Genomic DNA, 25,000 nt, shown 5'->3' with positions numbered 1-25,000 from the left:
CCATTGAAAATGAATGGGAAAGACCATTACACAGAGCAGTTTTTTTTTTTATCTGTCAAATACAATCAATAAATCATCCATAATTCAGAAAAAAAACACACACAGAGACTATAAAACATTCAGAGTGAAAAACACACACACTTACACACTCTCACACGCACTCACACAGACACACAAACACACACACACTCATACGCAGACACACACACAGACAGACAGACACTCACACACACACTCATACTCACACACACACACACACACATGTTGGTGCAGCTATCATTATGAGGACTCTCCATAGACATAATGATTTTTATACTGTACAAACTATAGATTCTATCCTCTAACCCTAACCCTACCCCTAAACCTAACCCTCACAAAAAACTTTCTGCATTTTTACATTTTCAATAAAACATCGTTTAATATGTTTTTTAAGCGATCTGAATTATGGGGACACTAGAAATGTCCTCATAAACCACATTTATAGCATAATACCCTTGTAATTACCAGTTTATAACCTAAAAAAGTCCTCGTAAACCACTTAAACCTGCCCACACGCACACACACTCACTCACACACACACACACGCACACACACTCATACACACACAGACACATACACACACTCATACACACACACACACACACACACACTCATACACACACAGACACATACACACAGTCATACACACACAGACACATACACACACTCATACACACACACCCACACCATACACACGCGCACACACACACAGCGCGCGCACACACACACACACACACACACACACACACACAAACACAGACGTACGCACACACATACACATACACACACACACACGCACGCACACACACAATGAACTGGTGAGACTATAACACAGAGCATTTCTTTTTATTTGTCAAATAAAACCAATAAATTAGCCACAATGCTAAACACTCAGAAATGAAGGGTTAAGACAGTCACACACCCATAATGCAGAACACGCACACACAGAGAAATAAAGGTGTGCTCACTGTTTCCCAAGAGATATTACTCATCATAACTACACACTGCCACAGATGCATGAATGCATAAAGACATTGCATCATTCTTTACTGTTCTTACAGTTTTAATTTTTTACTAGGGATGGGAGAAAAATCGTTTCAGCAATGCATTGCAATTCTTTCTCCAATGATTGTTAATCGATTCTCAAAATATTCAGAATTGATTCTGATATCAGTTTAAACCGCGGCTGCGCAGTGGCATGCACCAGAGACACTAGAAACAAATACGCCCATTTTTAGACATACATACACTAAAGCCAAACATTTTCTTCTGTACTGAAGTTTAATAAATGTGCTTATTTGCATATGCAAATTAATGGTGATATATTTTTTTTCCCTCCCCAATTTGGAATGCCCAATTCCCAGTGCGCTCTAAGTCCTCGTGGTGGCGTAGTGACTCGCCTCAATCCGGGTGGCGAAGGACGAATCTCAGTTGCCTCCGTGTCTGAGACCGTCAACCCACGCATCTTATCACATGGCTTGTTGAGCGCATTACCACGGAGACGTAGTGCATGTGGAGGCTTCATGCTATTCTACACGGCATCCACGCACAACTCACCACGCGCCCCACCGAGAGCAAGAACAATATAATAGTGACCACGAGAAGGTTACCCCATGTGACTCTACCCTCCCTAGCAACCGGGCCAATTTGGTTGCTTAGGAGACCTGGCTGGAGTCACTCAGCACACCCTGGATTAGAACTCGTGACTCTAGTGGTGATAGTCAGCGTCTTTATTCGCTGAGCTACCCAGGCCTCAGGCTAACAATGAACGCTGCACATGCGCATGACATTCTCCAGATCTCCGTTGATTAACACTGAGGATGACGGGCAAGGCATTTTGCACAACAGCACCACATCTGGTGGGGGCTCAGCCCCACCTGCACCCAATGTAGAGACGCCACTGGTTTTCTTCAAACATTATTTGTCTCATATTTCATCTCAAGCATGCTCTTCACTGACACCTTCAACCTAGTCTCAAAGAATGAACGTTACTATAACTACATTTTTGCACACTGAGTTTTTCGTTTTGGCTCCCCCTGCTGGACATTTCACTAGGAAACTGCAGCCAAACGTGTAATGAAGCACGTAATTTTGGTTTGCAAGAGAGAGAAAAAAGAGAAACACAGCAATGGATAATTATAAGAAAACGAAGACGGGTGGCAGCTATTTTTTACATTACTATTCGCTTTTGGATGCTTGTAGGTCAGAATGTGTGCAACATAAATTGGAAATACAGTAAATTTCCAAAGCCAGCTGGGAAAGTACGTTCTCATGATAAATCATTCATGTTTTTCCCTCTTAATGGCCGTTCAGTTTCCAGCATGCTCAGTCCGATTTTCAAAGTCTCTGACACAAATCAACTAAACTCACGAGAGAGGCACTTTGATCCAAACGCTTACTTCACAGTTCAGACCACCATGCCGAAAAATGAACGAGGGAAAATAAGACACTGGAAAGTTCAACAGGTAAAACAAGGCCATAAAAAAAACCTTTTCAGAGCTCAGAAAGCCAAACCTGCTTGATAAATGTTTATGGTCTTATTGTGCACGAATCATTGGTACACAGAATTCTAAAAGCAAAATTATTATTTTTTTCCCGTTATCTTTAATTGGGCGGTATTAACGTTCTTCGCCTCAGTACTGACTTTTCTGCTGATGTCACCAAGGCTGGGTGGGTGTGGCCAAACAATATTAAAGAATATTATCATAGCCCAGTATACACGATCCATGTTTGTGAAAGGGCTGAGGGAAGCTGCTAGACTTTTCCTGTGCTTTACACACACTTTGAGGTGTTAAATGTGCCAGTAGTGTTGGCAGAGCGTGTAAAGGTGTGTGAGTCAGTGGAGGTAAACAGCTGGCTGCGGCACACACCGGACTGCCGTCTGCATGCGAGTCTTATCTTCAAAGTGTCAGTGGGCTGCTGCAGGCATGTGACATGCACCAACTGACCCAGTCAAACCACTGCCAACCTGGTCTGACAACCTAAACATACACCAGACTGCGGAAAACACCAGAAACAAACACTAAATGAGCGTTCTGCCTAACGACTCATTCACTCACTAAATCATCGCATCACTGATCCACAAGTCATTACTCTTCAACTCAAAATGAAGCGAAAACTGTTACTGTGTTGTGTTCAACTTAAAGGGATGGTCATCATTTACTCACCCTCATGTGGTTCATATCACAAAAAGACATGTTTGGCAGAATGTTGACCTCAGTCACCATTCACTTTCATTACATCTTTTACCACACAATGAAAGTGAATGGTGACTGAGGTTAACATTCTGCCAAACATCTCTTTTTGTGTTCCACACATTAAAAAATAGCACACAAGTCTGGAACAACATTAAGGTGAGTAAATGAAGACTTTAAGGCTTTAAAGATAACACATTTATACTGCATCATTTTGAGTTAAAAGAAAAGTCTCAGCTAACATTTAAATGATATATATATATATATATATATATATATATATATATAAGTGGGAATAAAAAGTATATGAACACTTTGAAATTAGCTGGTTTTCTGCATTAATTGGTCATAAAAAGTCACAAGTATAGACAAAGCACAATGTGCTTAAGCTAACAACACACAAACAATTATAATCATGTCTTTATTGAACACATCCCGTTAAACATTCACAGTGTAGGTTGGAAAAAGTAAGTGAACCCCTAGGTTAATGATGTCAACAAAAGCTTAGAGTCAGGAGTTGGCAAACCTGGCACCCAAATAATGAAATGAGATTGGAGGTGTGGGTTAGAGCTACTTTGACTTATAAAAAGCACTCAAACATTTTGAGTTTGCTATTCACAAGAAGCATCTGCTGACGTGGACCATGCCTTGCAAAAAAGAGATCTCAGAAGACCTACGATCAGGAATTGTTGCTTTGCATAATGCTGGATAAGGTTATAAAGTTATCTCGAAGAGCTTAGATATTCATCTGTCCACAGTTAGACAAACTGTCTATAAATGGAGATGATTTAGTACTATGGGTACTCTCACTAGAAGTGGCTGTCCAGCCAATGATGACTCAAAGGGAACACCGCAGAATGCTCAATGAGGTACAAAATAACCCTAGAGTGACAGATAAAGACTTGAAGGAATCATTGGAACTGGTGAACATCTCTGTTCATGAGTCTACTATACGGAAAACATTAAACAGGTATGGTGTTCATGGCAGGACAACATGAAGGAAGCCGCTGCTTTCCAACAAAAACATTGCTGTGCACCTGAAGTTTGACAAAGACCACCTTGATACTCCACAACACCACTGGGAAAATGATGATGGCATCATTGCTGATGAAACTAAAGTTGAATTGTTTGGGGAGAACACGCGGCACTACGTATGGCGTAAAAAGGGCACTGCATACCAACATTTTCAATAAAGACATGAAAGATTATAATTGTTTGTGCGTTGTTAGTTTAAGCACACTGTGTTTGTCTATACTTGTGACTTTGATGAAGATTCAGTCACTCTACCTACATCAGGTATTAATGTTTCATGTTAAACTTAAGAGCTGATTTGTAATGTAATCCAAAAATGTAATCGTGCAATCTATGAAAAAGTAACTGTAATCTGATTATGCACAATTTTAAATGTAATCCAATTACAAGTACTTCAGTAATGTGATTACATAATCCAGATTACATGTAATCCGTTACTAACCAACAATGCTATTTGGTATTTTGTATAATTTTATTATGCAGTATATATTCCTCAAAAGTTTCCAAAGTATATTGTATCCATCACCTTGGCCTCTTTATGTATGCTAATGAATGCAAAGCCATTGCAGCTGATCGGTGGCTTCTTGCATCAGCAACGCAGTTTAACTACCCAAAAAGTTCTGCTGTTTGATTTCAACTTTATGAATACATTTACCTCTCCATAAAATCACCAAACATGTCCACACAGCACAAACTAGTGATTTAATCTGACACTACATTAAACATTTGAACACAAGCAATGGCTTTTAATTCTACCAAGAAAGAAAGACCAATAGATTTCCATCATCCAACCTTTTACTGACCCCAGTTTCATCCTGGTGACCCTCGTCCTATTCTCTGTGTCAAGCTCTCACCCTCTTTTCGACTCGTCTCTGACAGATATTGTGCTGTAGTGTGTGAGAGAGGCGTGTCGTTCAGTCTGTGACGGACCGAAGCTTCATCTTCACTCAATAGCAGCTCTCACAAAGCCTGCCTGCTGGGGATTTCCTGTGAAAAGGCAACGCTGGGTGCCTGATCGCCTGTGACAGCACATCTTATGAATAATACAAGAGGGCAGAACTTGCCCAGGTCTTGGACTTTTCTAGTCGCTTCTCACACACACAAATGCAGTGGCCCTCAAAAAAGATTTTGGACACTAAAAAAAAAAAGTTTAAAAGTCATTACATAACAATATATCAAATAAAGTGGCATTTCTTTTAAAAGAAAGAAACGACACATTTAAAAATAAAAAAGTAGTATGTTAGGTTGTGTTCTAATATAATGACATGCATTTTGAAGTGTTACTTAAGTGTCCAAATACTTCTGGGACTTACTTCCCTCGTGCATGAGAGAGGAGTATAAAAACTCTCCAAACATGCAGGAAACTGCCTCTGCATCACAGAGCGTCTCATCGAGTGAGATTGCTGCTAAATCGTGTGTGTGTGGATTATAGGAGCGTCTTTGAGCTCTGCAGTGGCTGTCAGTTTGAGAAGGCTGAACACAAAGTGTGTGATTTGAATATGAATATTGCAGTGAGGGGCGACATGCTCTCGCAGCGGGCAACTTCCCTTACGAACAGCACGAGTTCTGCTGTGACTATCACACACATCAAAACATGCACGTCTGCTGAAACCACAACACAACATAATATATCTGCTTACTGACAGTTCAAGCATTTAAAAGTATTTGAAAGTCCATTTGAAAGTAGGGCTGGGCGGTATAATATTTTACAGCCTTTTTTCTACATCTAGTTCAACATTAATGTATTTGCTCTGAAATGGCTTAAAAGTGTGATTTTGTTTTACCCCGCTCAATCAGAGCTATCAATGTAACCAAACAGTTACTGTATCCAAGTATTCAAGATGTTAGAAAAAGTAAAATACAGAAAAATCTAAGCAAGGCACGAGTGACAATGCAAACTAATATTTGAATCCGTTTTGAATCGATTCACCAAGTGCGTTTGCATGCACAGCCTCTGTGCGTGGTAACTATCAAAAATGAGCTTATGAGCTTACATGAGGTTTTAAATCATAGTGTTATTCTCTGATTTTGATGTCAAAACATAAACAGTCGTGCACACAAAACTTGCTCACATTGAATAAGCCAGAAAGAACGCCGGTAAAGCTGTTTTGAAGGCGATTTCGGAGTGATGGTCTAAAATGTATGTGTGCCAATCGGTTTATGCCTAAAGCCGTTTATGACCTTACACCGATAAAGGAAAGCCATTTAAGGCATTTACAGGACTGTAACAGGTAAAGGACGGGCGAGGAGGAGGCGGGAACCGGCTGAACAGTAAACATAACGTTTAATGATAAAACACATCATAAAACATATACGAACACACATGCAACGCGGCCACGTGCGTCTCTCTCCCTCGAACCGGAGTCTCCGGCTGCCCCTTATCTTGCTATCCCACTGATCAGCTGATTCAGCGGCAGACGTGGTTCATCACGGCCCGGCCACGCCCTCCTCCTCATCACAATGACCTTCTGCGTTGTCGGCTTATTAAGCATAACTGATAGTAAATGTGCACATCAAAACTTACCAACTTTAATGCCGTTTTTGCTACTGTAGTTTAAATCAAAGACTCTATTAAAACATTGTAAACAAACTTATACAAATGCTATTAAAGCGATTACTGTATACTCTCAAGTAAGGATCATGAAGAGACTTCAAAATTACTCTGATGAGTTTCCTTCAGTGGTTGCATTCTCTGTTTGTGGTGTAGCATGTCAGCAGTGTGTTCCTGGCTGTAATGCAGACGGGTTCAGAGGTCTGGGACCCCCCTCAAGCCACTGACGCAAAACTCCCTGAGCACCTGCCTGTAATTTGGCAGCTAATCCCTGTAGAAATCCTGCGACTGGGGCCTCTTTCACTGCGGCGCTGCATTACGGCCATTATGAGCTTTATTCTCCCGCAGAGAAATGCGCTCGCCCACACCACAAATTAAATGCAAATAGGAGCTCTTTCTGGCCATGATGAAAACGACCTCTATTGCCCCGCAGGACTGGATCCACCCTCTATTATCAAAGTGTATAGTATGCTCAGAATGGCATACATCTTGACTACTTGCATTATTTTTTGCAGTATCCAGAGGTTTTGGGGAGGTACAAATTAAAAACAGTGACTAACCTGCCTAACTTAACTACTTTTTTCAGAAATGTGACAAAGCTACTTTTTCCAACAACAAAACACTACATTTCTGTTTTATATATTACAATGCATTGCACATGCAGTACTACAGCAGGACGAAATGACCTAAGTTCAGGCATGAAACTCTGAATGGCGCAAGCTGATAGGTCTTTGACTTGTAATCTGTTAGCCAATCAACTTGAGCAAATATACATTTAAACTGCTCAGTTTTGCAGATAAGACAGTTTCACTGCAGTGTGCCGCAAGAGTTTTTCTACGAAAAAACTATTTTGATCAGGTGGTTGCTGGGTTTTTTCCCCAACAGCTTGCACGGTAAGGTCTGCTTTTGGCAATGACACATCGAATCACGTTTTTGACAAGGTAAGCTATAGTCAAATCTGGCAATAGCACACATACCTACCGTAGATCATTAGTTTAAATTAATCATTAGTTAAATAAAATCTGGGATTTTCTGGTCCAGATACACATTATGAGTCAGGTCACTAATTGTTTGAGCCAGTCAGCCAAGCTGGCCCAGCCACACACACATATTTTGCTCATTAGCATTATGCCGTTTGGCCAGGCACCCTTGGTTAGCATACACTCGGTGCACATGGCTCTTTGGAGCAGCAGCAGTACACAAGTCTTGGTGGTAGATCTGCATTGTTGGGGAGCTTGGGTTTTTTTGTTGTGTTTGTGCAACCTTCCTGCTTTGTTTGGGGATTGTATGTATGCCTAATTGTGCAGCAGATCTAACAGGTCATACCCACTTTAACATGCTAAATCATTCCGAGAGTTTGTCATGACTGAACTGCAGTAATAATCATGCGTTCTTCTAAAATGTCCTAAAAAAACATGCTGTGTTGCACTAGTAGGTCTAATTCATTTCCGTGAATTGGTTCGCCGTTTGTGAATGAAACCGTTTGAAATAATGCTTGAGTCCCTAATTGCAAAATGCAAAATCACTCAGTGTGTTTACATGCACAGTAATAATCAAGCTACAGTGTGTTTTTGCATAATCGAGCTACAGTCTTAATCTGTCTGTCCAAGTATGCATGACACAATGCATAATCCAAAAGATGGCAGTTTAGGAAGAGTTAAGATAAATGCAGCATGTCACCTCTGTCTTTCGGGGCAGGCACACAATGCAGAGGTCAATTGTGGTCAGATTAACGTGTCTACATGCTGGACGAAGCCAAACTATCTATGTCTGTTAGTCTGGTACTATTTCAGTCAGACTAAAGCATTTATGTACATGACATTTTAAAAAGACTATTTTTTTTAGTCCGACTGAAATGGACCTTTTCAAGCAGTGTGAGTTTGATGTACCTTCTTCATTCGTGGCGTGCGGTTCATCAGGTCAGTGTTTGCTGATTGCTGTTGTTTTGCCGTGACTGTTGCTCTTACTGCACATCTGGATGCTGTCACCAGATTCCGGCTGTAACTTAATGGTGGGAACGGTGAAAATAGAAGACACTGTGGAGAAACAATAGAAGATTTAGACTGTGCATCTTTATATAATAATAGTGAATATAAACAGTGGGTTTTTGCTTGAAAAGACAATGCAAAAAAATTACGAATGCATGCACCAATGTATCAGCCACTGATATTTAATGGCCAATTATTGACCAAATTATAACCATCAGCATATCAGTCGTAAGCATAAAAATGATGATAATTAAAAAAAACAATGATTAATCAATTGTCATTATAAAAACGGAAATGTATAGTGTGGTTTAAAGGTTATGTGTGCAATATTAAGCACCATCTACCAAAATAAATGAAATTCAAAAAGCATGGCGAATTTGCATAATATGAATTTGTAATGTCGTCATAATACGTCAAATGTGAGCTCTATTGTTTTGAACTGCAAAAACAGAAGTGTAACATTGTTTTTTAAAAGTGCAAAATAACTTTGCATCATGTCATCATATTTTTTGATCTTGTTTTTCTTTTTTTATCTTCTATTTATCTTTCATAGTGGCCTTATTAAAACTTTTGCATGACATGTGTTCAACAGATCCATGTTCAATGGAAGTTATTTATTGTTTGAACAATAAAATAGCTTTTGTACCTTTTTGTACATTTATAAACCATAATTCCTGAGCAAAATAATTAAAGACATGATGTTATTGTGGCATGATATTTGTATGTATATTATGTAATAAAGATACTGTGTGTATGGAGCCAAGTTCTGCAGCCACTTTGTCAATATTTACTAATCAATTCATGACATTAAAAAACACGAGCACCTTACAACATTTAAGAAATGTTATAAAATGCAGCCGTATCAATCAAAGACTAGGCAGAAACGTTAATTACGCCTCTCGCCCGCCCGCCCTCCCCCATCACCAGACTGTCTCTTTTGTGATATAACTGGAGCTTATACGAAACAACAGAATTAATTTTCCCTTCATTCTTCTGCTTCAAAAGCGGCGTGGCGCTCTGCGCGTGTTCCCACGTGTCAAAGCTCCGCCTCCATCACTGAACCCCGCCTGACGCTCTGTTCCTCCTCCCTCCAGCAAACAGCCTGCTGTGATCTGATAACAGGATTAATTCAGTCCCGACTCCTAATCTATCACATTAAAAACCTCATTCTCAAATTTAAATGACTAGACCGACGCTTGTCTGTTGCTAACAAACCCTTTTTTCTTTTCATATATCGAAGTCGTAATCAGTGCACGACTTCTGGCTCCAATAATCCCAGAAACACTGATTTGAGATTCTTGAATTTTGCGCCACTGTTTTGCTAGTCGAGCCGCCGCTAATGGAGACCTAGCTTTGTGTGCTGAAGGAGATTAGCTCGCCTCGGCGGCTGTCAGTGGTCTCTGTGGGGGGTCTTGCGCAGAACCAGAGCAGGGATTATGGGTACATGTCACATTATGGACAAAAGGCCTTGGGTTCTGCAGAACGACTTCTAAAAATCAAACCCAGCTGACATGAGTCACCAGTAATGGGCTTGTGTTTCTGGGGAAGGCAGAGTGGTGAAAACTGGGCAACAGCGCCACTTTTTCAGCCGTCTTGTTTTTCCATTCATTTCTTCCATAGAGATTTAATCAAATTCAATGAACCAAATTACAGACAGGAATCAAACCAACCAGCTCTGAGGTGAATCACAACGTTACAAACTTTAAAGAAAAAACTATTTGAAAAACGGACATAAAGACAAAGATACAAGACTGTGTACTTCACGTCTTTAATGAACTACAATCCCATGAAGCATTGCGAATGATGTAATTGAATTAAAAAAACAATAGAAATCTATAAATCTATTGATTTGAAGTTGCTGGCTAGAAGTATAGAAACAATATATTCTGAGTATATGGCAGTTTTAGAGAGTAGGGAGAGTGACTGGATTGCGTCATTAACAATGCATCATGGGAGTGGGCGGAGCTCTTTTTACGTGCTTTTTTGGCAGCAAATCTCTGATTGGTGGATCTTTTTCATCAGGATCAAGGGTAGTGTAGTTCTTCACCAGGAAATCCACTATTAACCACTATTTTTAAACAATGAAGTTTAAATAATGTGGACTGATGGTATTAACAGAAGCATTTACCATCGATTAACAACCTCAGAGCTCACGGTAGGTCTCTCTTTAAAGGTTTATAAGTTATAATTAACCCCTTAAAATCTGGTGCATTTTTGGGCAGCCGCCCACAATTGTTCACACTCAAATTTAAAAGCTCACCATTCACACACACTGTGGACTAACTGCAAAAAAATTGCTCTCATTTTTCAGAGAACCCCCAAATAAAAGACATACTGTATGCGTCTATAATTTTATGATAAACATCTTTTTTTTTTTTTGTCCTAACTTAGTAAACTTGTAATTTTGGTTCTGTTCACTCTCTCTCACTTTGAAAAGCCTTATTTTATTCCACTAGATGGCAGCAACACTAGAAAAAATATGTTTTTCTCTATCACATTCCATCACAATATACAGATCTGAAATGTAGGTGGCGCTCTAACGCATTTTATCCCTCACAGATGTGCTCGTCCATAGACATTCAGTCTAATTTTCAGTTCAAGCACCACCCTCATTATTTCATTGAATATCTCGGCCTCTGAGTGGACTAGAAGATCAATCTAGGTGTCATTAGAAAGCTGAGATTCTCCCCTTTGCGATGATATATTAACATTTTATCATCAATAGTCGAAAACATATTTTTCTGATGATTTGTTTTGCATGCTTCTCATATTTCGTTCTGGACAACTAAGATATAACATTTGATTATTCAGCCAATCAAGCTCACAGACAACTAAACAATGGCTAATTTTTTAGAGAACTTCCAAAGGTAAAAGCAGATATAAAGTTTTTAGCTATTTGAGGCTTACAGCAGAAGTTATCGGAGCATAAATGAAAAGTTTGTATTTGATGACTAACAGAAATCATATTTCACTTTGTGATTCTTTTGAAAATCTTTCGATCTGTGGTATTAGTGCAACAAAATAAACTACGCAGTCACATTCCTGAGGATGAGAGCTTTAATTTGATATAAGTGTCCATTTAGTTGCTATGTGAAGGACTTTAATTTTCATATAAATATTTCTACTCCATTACCTCTAGGGGGCGCTAATTTTCAATGCGAATGTTTGAAGCCTTATTTTGTTATTTTAAGTAACATAAATGCAGAAGTGATGGTTATCAATGAAAAGGTCAGATTCTAAGCTTTTAAATGATACCTCATATGCCTGACTTATGTATGCGTGGACTTTAACGCTTTAAGCGTAACTTTTTTCACGATATAGCGCCCCCCTTTGGACCCGCCGGTGGGTCAATAGAGTTAATAATCAATTCCCATATGGAGAAAATGTGATTTTTACTTCAGGAATCAGACTGTTGCGCACTATTGTTTTCTAAATGCTGTAGGTCTTCGTTTTAAATCAGAGTTGCCATTTATCAGACACAAAGGGATTCAACAGCATCTGACTGGGCATCAACGTATCAAAGATTGGCAAAGCACAGAATGTTTAAGTGGTTCTATGGCAAATTAATTGACAACAGCCTGCACAATTATGATAAAAATGATCTATTATATCAAATTAAATATGTGTTGGTATTATCATAATGGGTCAGTGACACGATGCTCATTTACTTGTCTAATAAATTATTCAAAAATACATTACAAACGCAATTCACCCAAAACAGCTTGAACACACCTCTTCTATGATGATGTTTTCAATTACTGAGTTCAAAGACATATTCATATTTTTTTCTGGGGCTTAAAGTAAAAAATGTCATGTGGTGTAACCGTCAGGAGAAATGCATTAAAAGCTGAAATTCTTAGTAGTGCAGAACAATCTTGTATTATTATTTCTTAAGAAAATAAGCAATGAAACAATTTTATTTTGATAAATATTTGAAAAACTTTTGTCCACCAAATCAAAGTCATGTGGTGTAACCAACATGCAGGTAGAAATTTACAAAAATCATAAAACAGAGAAGATTTCTTTAAACCTGCAAGACTGTGTGTGAATTTAAAACAAATCATTATTTTGACATATTATTAAATATCAATATTTTGACATTTGCATGAAAAGGCTCATTTGGTTCAGGTCATTTGGTGCAACCACGAGAAAACGACATGATATTCTTGACTTAAAAATTCAAGATATTTGTAAAAAATATTTTTCACCTTGAAACATATGTTAGAAAACTTTTTGGAAATTAATGATTAAGTTGCGTACACTCTCATGTATTCAAGGTGCATAGAAACTATTTTTATACCTTTTACTTGAGGGTTACGCCACATGACATTTTTAATGTCATTAAATCAATGTTTTTGTTGAAAATGCTATAAATGTTTTTCAAAAAATGTAAAAACAATTATTTGACACTGACAAAGGATGTAAGCGGGACTGTGCCATCTTTTTTTTTTTTTTTTTTCCAATTTGGAATGCCCAATTCCCAATGTGCTTTTAAGTCCTTGTGGTGGTGTAGTGACTCGCCTCAATCCGGGTGGCGGAGAACGAATCCCAGTTGCCTCCATGTCTGAGACGTCAACCCACGCATCTTATCACGTGGCTTGTTGAGTGCGTTGCCACGGAGACATAGCGCGTGTGGAGGCTTCACGCCATCCACCGCGGCAACCACACTCAATTCACTACGCGCCCCACTGAGAGCGAGAACCACATTATAGCGACCACGAGGAGGTTACCCCATGTGACTCTACCCTCCCTAGCAACCGGGCCAATTTGGTTGCTTAGGAGACCTGGCTGGAGTCACTCAGCACACCCTGGGATTCAAACTAGCGAGCTAGCGAACTCCAGGGGTGGTAGCCAGCGTATTTTACCACTGAGCTACCCAGGCCCCCGACTGTGCCATCTTTATAAATTATCGCCAGAAAGATAACCATTAAATTGAACAGCTTTTGGTGTTCCCTTACATCAGCACATCTGTAAGACGACATGTTTATTAGTGGGTTTAAAAAAATGAAATTCTAAGACGGAAGAACTGCATAGAAAGAACACAGTATATTTGTATGTTCAACTCAACACACCACTTAAGGAACGTAAACATGAATAAACATGTAAATATTATCAATACCGGCAACTTATATTTTTTTAGCGTTAGTTTGTGGTTACTGTTATTATTGTTATTTTCTTGTCAGCTTTTGTTGTATGCACTGAAGCAAAATTGTATGTAAACAATGCAATTATGCCAATTAAATACTCTTAAAGACTAACTTACTGCACTGTAGTAGATGGGTGATATTAAATATTCACTGTACATTTGCAATGATTTTACTGCTGATCTAAACTGTTTGCAACGTTGTGAAAATATTGATGATTTGAATGCACTTTTTATTTGTCCATTAAGTGTAAACAATGCATTTTTCCACTTCAGTCAAATTATGAGTCAAGAAAGAGACGTTAATATAACAGTCGATTATGCTTCAAATTCATTCATCACACTGGAAATGTCATTTGAAGTAGAAAGTCACCCAGTTATTATATATATATATGCATACTGAAAATTCCACACTGTACTCAGTATGCATACTGCAGTATGGTGAACACAGCCTAAGAGAATGTGATGAGAGAGACAGATGGGTGTACTGACTGTCGGGCAGCTCCCAGAGTCTCGGTGGCAGGTGACTGAAGTATTCGTGGTTGAGCGCCGCCTGTGCTGAGAGACGCTTCTTTGGGAAGCATTGAAGAAACCTGGACGCCAGCTCTTCAGCGTGATCCACATAACCCAACCTGAGATACACACACAAACATAAACATACAGCTGCTTACAGTGCCAAGACCAACACAAACACACTCAGCAGCCCTGTAGACATGCACACATCTTGCATCTGTAGCGTGCCAGCTCTATCTCTCTGGAAAAATGTTTGTTGACATTTTTAGAGCGCAAAAAGCAGAGCGAGTTTTCACCCACAAATGCCCTCTAAACCGCATCAGATGCAAAGACAAACACTATAAATGTGATCTTAGATTCTGCACTGGCAACACAGAACAACATGCACACAAAACTACACACTCACAAGCAAGTAGTCATTTACTAAATTTTTTAAGTGAAACTTAAAAGAGAGTAAACTCGGCCAGATGACCGCGTCATTTGGCTCATTATGTTTTGAGGAATTCCGAAATAACGCATGACATGTCTCACAATATGGGAATGATAGTCTGACGCTCACTGTTTTTAATCTGCCGAAGGTTGGCGAAAACTTTAAGCTCTATGGAGTAGTGCCAGCGCTACCGCTGGTGCTAATGTTCCAACAACTTCAATTTTGACCACGGTACTGCTTACCTTTTCCAAGCATCAGCTGACAAAAAAAAGGCAAAAAAAAAATTCCCTACATTTTTTTCTCTCACTCTAAAAATGTTTTAAAAAAAAAAAATAATAATAATAATTTTTCTTGCTAGCTAACAATTAGCATGCGGTACCAACCTGGGACACCAGGTGCCACTATCAGTAAACACTTTTTTTTTTGGGTGGGGGGGATTTTCTCCCCTTTTCTCCCCAATTCGGAATGCCCAATTCGCAATGCGCTCTAAGTCCTCGTGGTGGCGTAGTGACTCGCCTCAATCCGGGTGGCGGAGGACGAATTTCAGTTGCCTCCACGTCTGAGACCGTCAATCCGCACATCTTATCACGTGACTTGTTGAGCTCCTTACCGCGAAGACGTAGCGCATATGGAGGCTTCACGCTATTCTCCGCGGCATCCACGCACAACTCACCACGCGCCCCACTGAGAGCAAGAACAATATAATAGTGACCACGAGGAGGTTACCCCATGTGACTCTACCCTCCCTAGCAACCGGGCCAATTTGGTTGCTTAGGAGACCTGACTGGAGTCACTCAGCACGCCCTGGATTCAAACTCGCGACTCCAGGTGTGATAGTCAGCATCTTTACTCGCTGGGATACCCAGGCCCCCAAAATCGGTACTGTCTCTTTAAGACTACAGGCAGTTTAGCCAATGAGTGATTATTAACAAACGAGGACACACACGTTTTTTTTAGCACATGTGTGATTAGAATAGGTAAAGAACAGAAAGGATGTTAAAAGTGACATTATTCAATAACAAATGGATTGTGTGGATCTCGTCTTTGGACACACGTTACACGGAACGAGTCAAGCCAAACTTTGACTCTAAATACACAGTCAAATTTTGCATAGAATAAAATATCGACATCAGGATTGATCAAATTAAGACTGTGAATAATCTGATGGAAAATCAATATTTTACCCATCCTTAATCCCTATTATTTTTATTTGAAGACATACATTTTGTTAGGTTCAACATAGCAATATCCAATATTCAAGTTTTTGCTTTCAGGTTTATTGATAATAATAATAATAATAATAATAAATGTTTAACTTATTAAAGCCAGCCAATCAGACTGGAACTAGTGATTTCAGACACGTCTGTTTTTGTGTACATTTTCTATACTTTTCTTGTGTACTGTTTTTGTGTACGTTTGAAGCCTAAGGCTGAAAATATACTAACCTCCTGAACTCTCAGACCCTCAAGTGCCACGGAGAAACCAAATGTAACAAAACAAAAAAAAACATTGTGCAGCAACTGGTGGGATAATTAGGCCTCCACAGCATCAGTACATTAAAGAAACATGATGTTCTCTGTGAGTTCTGCTCCACCAGCGGCTCTTCAGTGCTAAAATAACTGTGTGAGAAGAGCTTGTGTAGAAGTGTCCGTGTAATTAGACAGGAAAATCTATAGGCATGTGTTTGTGTTGAGCAGTTTGGGAATAGACCTGAAGATCCCACGCACTCTTTTTCTCCACTGTGTTTCACTCGTGCAACTCCTGGAGTTTCTAACTTAGGTTCAAATGAGAGCTAATCGACAGATCTTACACTTCAGCAACTTCACAAAAACTTTAATACTTATCTTACGTATATTTATAGAGCTATTCAGGTTGTAGTCACAATGCTAATTATGGACTACAACTACCATGAACATGTAAGCTACATGCTTGACAGATTGGATGACTGTTGTAGTCCTTATTTAGCAACGGGATAAGGACAAAGTATACTTTGCGCGTCTGTGTTGCGGATCGTTCCGTGCACGGTACGCATGATGTACATTTAGTCATCATCCAGTCTGCATGGCCTGACTGCACGCCAAACAGATTTTCTTGACTCATGGACGCGGTCATCGTCTCTGTGCATCATCGGCGTATGCGTCCGCCATTGACTTTACTAAAAGAGTATCATAAAGGAGTTGTAGTGGGCATGCACGTCAAACACATTCGTATTCACTCGCGGTCAGAAGAGCATCCTCACAAAGGCAACGCGGTCGACCAGGCACGAGACGATCTGGGAACACGCAAAAACGAAATATACCTGGGCCTTTAACAACATGCATTTTTAAAGAGACCATACCAAATCCACAATGTTCTAGAACGTGTCCTCAAGTCATTATTTTAATCATAATACGAAAATCCCTAAACACCCACAGAAAATTCCTTTTAGAAAACTGACATTGCGGCTGAACAGCTTTATTAGGAAACAGACACAATGGCTCTGTTTCAAAACCTAGTGAGCTGCCTTGCTGTCTACTGACTACAAAGGCAGCTGCCTTCTGAGGTTGCATCTGAAGTGAAAAGGATCCTGATTTGGGACACAAGTAGCACTAGTTTATAAATAATCTGTACTTATTATTAATGCATAATTATGCTTTGGGAACAGCCTTCGAGATGGGATGCCTTAAAATGCTGCCTATGTAGGCAGCTCACTAGGTTTCAGAACACAGCAACTATCTCACAGGAAATCAAAACTGATTTGAGATTTGGGAGAGCGAAGTGTAGTTACAGTAAAACAGTCAAAAGTTCACGTCATATCAGCGCTAGGCATTGAACATTCCTCTCTGCTATTGCTGTCAGCGGTACGGAGGTCGATGATACGCACGGGAAAAGAGCAATGTGCGTTTGATATCAATATCTCATGCAGGATTCACGCTGTGCTGCACACAACACACCCAACACACACCTGCAGCTGAGAAACAAATTCCATCTCCTATCAGACATCCATGCCGTTTTCATTGCAACCCGACCGCAGCGCTGGCTCTCTTTGGCTAGAAGCTTCATTCATCCCCACAATGTGATTTAACAATATACAACATGAAATAACATGAATAATTAACAAGGCTAGAAACTCTCCCTAATAAGATGAAGCCAGAACGTTGATTATAAGCATCAAGTCGTGCAGATTGCAGCTTATTCTGACCAAGAGCCACCCAAAACATTCAGTATTTTGTGTATTTTTGGGGGGAATTTCTATATTTCAACCTCAGTTCCTATAATACATCTATAATACACTGTGTACACAAAATAGTTACACTCAGGACCTCCAGGACAAAAATGTCCCCATTGAAACCCATTAACACTGCAATATTTGATCCCAGTGCCTCGTGGTGGCGCCATTACTCACCTCAATCCGTGTGGCGGAGGACAAGTCTCAGTTGCCTCCACTTCTGAGACCGTCAATCCGTGCATCTTATCACGTGACTCGTTGTGCATGACACCGCGGAGACTCACAGCATGTGCAGGCTCATGCTACTCTCCGCTATCCACGCACAACTTACCACACGCCCCATTGAGAGCGAGAACCACTAATCGCAACCACGAGGAGGTTACCCCATGTGACTCTACCCTCCCTAGCAACCGGGCCAATTTGGTTGCTTATGAGACCTGGCTGGAGTCACTCAGCACGCCCTGGATTCGAACTCGCAACTCCAGGTGTGATGGTCAGTGTCAATACTCGCTGAGCTACCCAGGCCCCCCCAGAATTTAAATTTTTAATATTTTCCACCAGATGGCGCCATTTTTCTCATGTTTAGCCTATGGAGCAAATACAAGCTTTTTCCCTATTCTCTGTTTGCTGCATTATAGAGCACTGCAGGCCAATTGAATAAATGATGCAGCTAAAATTGTGTGTGTGTGTTGGTATGGATGTCAGTGTGTGTTTTGTATGTGTGTATTGAGAAATTTGTGTGTGTGTGTGTGTGTGTGTAAAAAACAACAGTGGCATTTTGTAAACAAACGGCATTTAAAGGGTTAACATCCTCAAAATGAATGAATATTTGGTAGTTATGATCAGGACTGATGTTGGTTAAAAAAATTAACTTATTGAAAGTGGAAAATATTTTTATGGCAGTTTCTTGACGCGGACATTTTTTGTTCTCTAAGGACCTCAGAGTAACTTTTTTAAATTGACGCACAAGGGTTAAAATTAGTTAATGCAATGCAACTCAACACAATTGTTTAGCATTTGGTCTCAACTAGATTGCATTGTGTACAATCCATCTGTGTTAATCCACTTGTGTTGGGACTTTGTGAATAATATTTTTTGCATCAATGCATCAATCAACTTTTTGTCCAATCAAATGCTCTCTAGACTGAGAATGCCCCTCACCCTTAGGCCGTATCCACACTACAAAGCTTTTATTTAAAAATGCATTCATTTTGCTACGTTTCATCCTCTCATCCACACTAGAATGGCATTTTCCTCCACCGAAAACAACGATTTTCGAAAACAGATTGGCAAATCATGATTCACGGCTGTGATATAAACTAAAGGCTATTGGCTATATCGGCCATTTGAAAACAGGTACAAACCATGCGATATGTCGCCAGGAAGGAAAGCTGCACTCATTAGGTCATTTCATGCAGTATTGAAAGGAAGAGGGTTTGTTTTGGAGATATTGGCCACAAGCTTTTTCTCTTGGCATAAGAGCGAGAGAGAGAGAGAGGCAGGATGACCTCGCACCACACAGATCACTTCCAAGGTCATCTTTGTCATCTATCATCGAGTCTGTGGCAGCAGATGAAAGCGAAGGGCGAGCTGCAGTCGTTAACATTCCACACACTTTCTCCCTCACATATTTGTTTCCTCATTGGCTGATGGAGTGCCAAGACGTCCAGGCGAAGAGGAGATGAGCAGAGGGTGGACAACAGCCTCGGGAGACGGATTCACAACAGCTTGTACAGTCTGTCGAACACCAACACAAACTCTTCCACTATTGCCCACCGTAACTGTCTGTTGTCACACCTGTCTGTCTGATTTCTTTGCACATGTCTACAGCTGTTCAGTTTTAGCTCAGCTCTGGCTGACTGTTAGTTAGTTTCATGAGGTGTGTTATTTACTTCAGTGGTTTTTTTAATGATATTGACGTCCAGTGCTCGAACAAAGAAGTCAATTTGCTTAAACTTTTTTAAAAGGGAGAAAAATCTTGCGATATCTTTTCAGTTGACATCAAAGGCCATGCATCCAATCAGACTACTATATCTCTTGGTAGAAGCAAAACTAAACAGATGCCAACATGGACAGACCCCATTCATCCGCATTCATTTCATTCTGTCTTTCCTGCCTTTATTCCTACTGTCCTTCTTACTTCCCTTCATACATCTTTATTTCCTTCCATCCCTCCTTCAGTTGTTCGTTTGTTTGTTTCTTCCTTCTGTTGTTCGTTCCTTCCTTCTGTTATTTGTTTATTCCTTTCTCTTTCTCCTGTTGTTCATTTGTTCCATCCTTCTTTCCTTCCTTCCTTCTGTTGTTCCTTCCTTCCATTGTTTGTTTATTCCTTTCTCTTTCTCCTTTAGTTGTTTGTTTGTTTGTTTCTTCCTTCTGTTGTTTGTTTGTTTGTTCATTCTTTCCTTCCTTCTGTTGTTCCTTCCTTCCATTGTTTGTTTATTCCTTTCTCTTTCTCCTTTAGTTGTTTGTTTGTTTGTTTCTTCCTTCTGTTGTTTGTTTGTTCCTTCCTTCACTTCTTCCTTCATTTGTTCATTCTTTCCTTCTCTCCTTCCATTGTTTCTTCCTTCCTTCCATTGTTCGTTTATTCCTTTCCTCTTTCTCCTTCCTTCTTCTGTTGTTCATTTCTTCCTTTCATCTTTATTTCCTTCCATCCCTCCTTCAGTTGTTCGTTTGTTTTTTTCTTCCTTCTGTTGTTCGTTTGTTCCTTCATCCTTCTCTCCTTCCGTTGTTCCTTCCTTCTGTTATTTGTTTATTCCTTTCTCTCTCTCCTGTTGTTCGTTTGTTCCTTCCATCCTTCTTTCCTTTTGTTGTTCCTTCCTTCCATTGTTTGTTTATTCCTTTCTCTTTCTCCTTTAGTTGTTTGTTTGTTTGTTTCTTCCTTCTGTTGTTCATTTCTTCCTTTCATCTTTATTTCCTTCCATCCTTCAGTTGTTCATTTGTTTGTTTCTTCCTTCTGTTGTTCATTTGTTCCTTCATCCTTATTTCCTTCCTTCCGTTGTTCCTTCCTTCCATTGTTTGTTTATTCCTTTCTCCTTCTGTTGTTCGTTTGTTCCTTCTGTTGTTTGTTTGTTCATTCTTTCCTTCTCTCCTTCCATTGTTTCTTCCTTCCTTCCTTCCATTGTTCATTTCTTCCTTTCATCTTTATTTCCTTCCATCCCTCCTTTAGTTGTTCATTTGTTTGTTTCTTCCTTCTGTTGTTTGTTTGTTTCTTCCTTTCCTCTTTCTCCTTCCTTCACTTCTTCCTTCAGTTGTTCATTCTTTCCTTCTCTCCTTCAGTTGTTTCTTCCTTCCCTCCTACTGTCCTTCTTTCTTTCTTTGCTTCCATGTTTATTCCTTTCCATTCTTTCCTCCATCAATTCATCTTTGTCTGTTTCTTCCTTTCCTTCATACATCTTTATTTCCTTCCATCCTTCAGTTGTTCGTTTGTTTGTTTCTTCCTTCTGTTGTTCATTTGTTCCTTCATCCTTATTTCCTTCCTTCTGTTGTTCCTTCCTTCCATTATTTGTTTATTCCTCTCTCTTTATCCTTCAGTTGTTCATTTGTTTGTTTCTTCCTTCTGTTATTTGTTTATTCCTTTCTCTTTCTCCTTCCTTCTTCTGTTGTTCATTTCTTCCTTTCATCTTTATTTCCTTCCATCCCTCCTACAGTTGCTCGTTTGTTTGTTTCTTCCTTCTGTTGTTTGTTTGTTTCTTCCTTTCCTCTTTCTCCTTCCTTCACTTCTTCCTTCAGTTGTTCATTTGTTCCTTCCATCTTTATTTCCTTCCATCCTTCAGTTGTTCATTTGTTTGTTTCTTCCTTTCCTCTTTCTCCTTCCATCACTTCTTCCTTCAGTTGTTCATTCTTTCCTTCTCTCCTTCCGTTGTTCCTTCCTTCTGTTATTTGTTTATTCCTTTCTCTCTCTCCTGTTGTTCGTTTGTTCCTTCCATCCTTCTTTCCTTTTGTTGTTCCTTCCTTCCATTGTTTGTTTATTCCTTTCTCTTTCTCCTTTAGTTGTTTGTTTGTTTGTTTCTTCCTTCTGTTGTTCATTTCTTCCTTTCATCTTTATTTCCTTCCATCCTTCAGTTGTTCATTTGTTTGTTTCTTCCTTCTGTTGTTCATTTGTTCCTTCATCCTTATTTCCTTCCTTCCGTTGTTCCTTCCTTCCATTGTTTGTTTATTCCTTTCTCCTTCTGTTGTTCGTTTGTTCCTTCTGTTGTTTGTTTGTTCATTCTTTCCTTCTCTCCTTCCATTGTTTCTTCCTTCCTTCCTTCCATTGTTCATTTCTTCCTTTCATCTTTATTTCCTTCCATCCCTCCTTTAGTTGTTCATTTGTTTGTTTCTTCCTTCTGTTGTTTGTTTGTTTCTTCCTTTCCTCTTTCTCCTTCCTTCACTTCTTCCTTCAGTTGTTCATTCTTTCCTTCTCTCCTTCAGTTGTTTCTTCCTTCCCTCCTACTGTCCTTCTTTCTTTCTTTGCTTCCATGTTTATTCCTTTCCATTCTTTCCTCCATCAATTCATCTTTGTCTGTTTCTTCCTTTCCTTCATACATCTTTATTTCCTTCCATCCTTCAGTTGTTCGTTTGTTTGTTTCTTCCTTCTGTTGTTCATTTGTTCCTTCATCCTTATTTCCTTCCTTCTGTTGTTCCTTCCTTCCATTATTTGTTTATTCCTCTCTCTTTATCCTTCAGTTGTTCGTTTGTTTGTTTCTTCCTTCTGTTGTTCCTTCCTTCCATTATTTGTTTATTCCTTTCTCTTTCTCCTTCCTTCTTCTGTTGTTCATTTGTTCCTTCCATCTTTATTTCCTTCCATCCTTCAGTTGTTCATTTGTTTGTTTCTTCCTTCCGTTGTTTGTTTGTTTCTTCCTTTCCTCTTTCTCCTTCCATCACTTCTTCCTTCAGTTGTTCATTTGTTCCTTCCATCTTTATTTCCTTCCATCCTTCAGTTGTTCATTTGTTTGTTTCTTCCTTTCCTCTTTCTCCTTCCATCACTTCTTCCTTCAGTTGTTAATTCTTTCCTTCTCTCCTTCCGTTGTTTCTTCCTTCCTTCCTTCCTTCCTACTGTCCTTCTTTCTTTCTTTGCTTCCATGTTTATTCCTTTCCGTTCTTTCTTCCATCAATTCATCTTTGTCTCTGTTTCTTCCTTTCCTTCATACATCTCTATTTCCTTCATCCTTCCTTCATTTGTTCATTCTTCCTTCCATATTTTCTTTTCTTCTATCTCTCATTCCTTCCATCTTTATTGCCTTCCTTCCATCCCTCCTCCTTTTGTTTGTTCCTTCCATCTTTTTTCCTTCCCTCCTTCCATCATTTGTTTGTTTTTTTCTATCTTTATTTCCTTCTTTTATCCCATCCGCCCTTCCTTCCATTTTTATTTCCTTCCTTTCATTTGTTCCTTCCATTTATTCATCTTTACCCTCTGTCTACGTTCCTTTCTTTCCTCATTCTTTCCTTCATTCGCTTCTTCATTCTGTCTCTATCTTGAGCTGTAAATAACTGTTTCTTCAGGTCTCGTCTCTGAATCCGTTTATAAAGCATTATGTTGATCTGTATGTCTGACGATATCTCAGTGTGAATAAAAACACGTCTCACTCCAACAGAGCTTCATAAAAATACCTGTGAGATCGATTACTGGTGTAAAGTTTAGACTCTCACAACACTGTTTAAAAGTCTATTGTCTGGAAAACAAGAGTTCTGTTCTTACTCCTCGTCTCTGTTTGTTTCTCTTGGGAGTGAGAATGTTCAGTGTTATTACGCTGCAACTATGATGTTCCAGTCCGGAGAGACAGAGTTTTACATTCCTTTCAAAACGCAGCTAAACACAGTAGCAGGTACAGCTCTGCGGTGCACACTGCAAACACACACACACACACACACACACACACACACACACACACACACACACACACACACACCGTTCCTGCTGTGCACAAACACACATTCAGTTCTCTGCATACACAAACTCCTGCTGCCAAACAAACAACTACTGACCTACAAAACAAAAGTCTCAAAAGAACGTAGTTGACATGACAGGACAAGCGACAGTGTGAATGTCATAATTCATCTAAAATGTTTTTAAACAACATTTTGATAATTCATGAATAATGATTAAACTTGCACATTTTATCATCTAATATTGAGAGAATACATTAAATATTTGTTCTTTTAAAAATTTGGGGCCTGGGTAGCTCAGTGGTAAAAGACGCTGGCTACCACCCCTGGAGTTCGCTAGTTCGCTAGTTCGAATCCCAGGGTGTGCTGAGTGACTCCAGCCAGGTCTCCTAAGCAACCAAATTGGCCCGGTTGCTAGGGACGGTAGAGTCACATGGGGTAACCTCCTCGTGGTCACTATAATGTGGTTCGATGCCGTGGAGAACAGCGTGAAGCCTCCACACGCGCTATATCTCCGTGGCAACGCGCTCAAGCCATGTGATAAGATGCACGGGTTGATGGTCTGAGATTTGTCCTCCGCCACCCGACAAAAGAAATAAGGAGGGTCAAGTGTTTGGTATCATTGTAAAGAAAACTTTTTACATTTTTAATGATACAGATTATGATACATACTGAGACTCTCAGCCTAAGAAACTGCTGAAAAATCACAAAACAAACTGAGTAAAAATGTTACTTTTTTTTTTCTTATTTGACGTTATATATCTCTGGGTGTAAATAAAGTGGCTCCAAAAACTGTATCTGAGAAAAATGTTGTGTTAATACGTCATTAGCATTACAAATATAATTTACCATAGTGTCCAAAAACATCTCCAAACAAATAAAACATAATAATTGTACATTAGAACTAATTGCACATGCAAACACAACAATGACTAAAGGTTTGCATAGCATGCAGACATGATTTTAGTCATGAGATTTCACAGAATGAGTTTCATTCTGTGTCATTTGAGTCATCATTGAGTCTGTGTCATGTATTT

General features: G+C 39.5%; 1 protein-coding gene across 4 annotated transcripts in view; it reads right to left on the bottom strand.

Annotated features, from left to right (window-relative positions):
* The window catches only part of LOC127453655 (cyclin-dependent kinase 14-like), a 334,552-nt gene that overhangs the window by 135,480 nt on the left and 174,072 nt on the right, over window positions 1-25,000 (bottom strand). For all 4 annotated transcript variants that reach the window (XR_007899434.1, XR_007899433.1, XM_051720217.1 and 1 more), the window contains 2 exons: window positions 14,440-14,579; window positions 8,706-8,852 (listed from right to left, as the gene is read on the bottom strand). Coding sequence is in view for 2 of the 4 variants with exons in the window: in XM_051720217.1 (XP_051576177.1) it covers window positions 8,737-8,852; window positions 14,440-14,579 (256 nt within the window). In the remaining 2 variants the exon portion in view is untranslated. The remainder of the gene's footprint in view (window positions 1-8,705; window positions 8,853-14,439; window positions 14,580-25,000) is intronic.

This window comes from Myxocyprinus asiaticus, chromosome 16, assembly GCF_019703515.2.
Source record: "Myxocyprinus asiaticus isolate MX2 ecotype Aquarium Trade chromosome 16, UBuf_Myxa_2, whole genome shotgun sequence".
Classification (NCBI taxonomy): domain Eukaryota; kingdom Metazoa; phylum Chordata; class Actinopteri; order Cypriniformes; family Catostomidae; genus Myxocyprinus; species Myxocyprinus asiaticus.
This window is presented reverse-complemented; position numbering and strand designations above follow the sequence as displayed.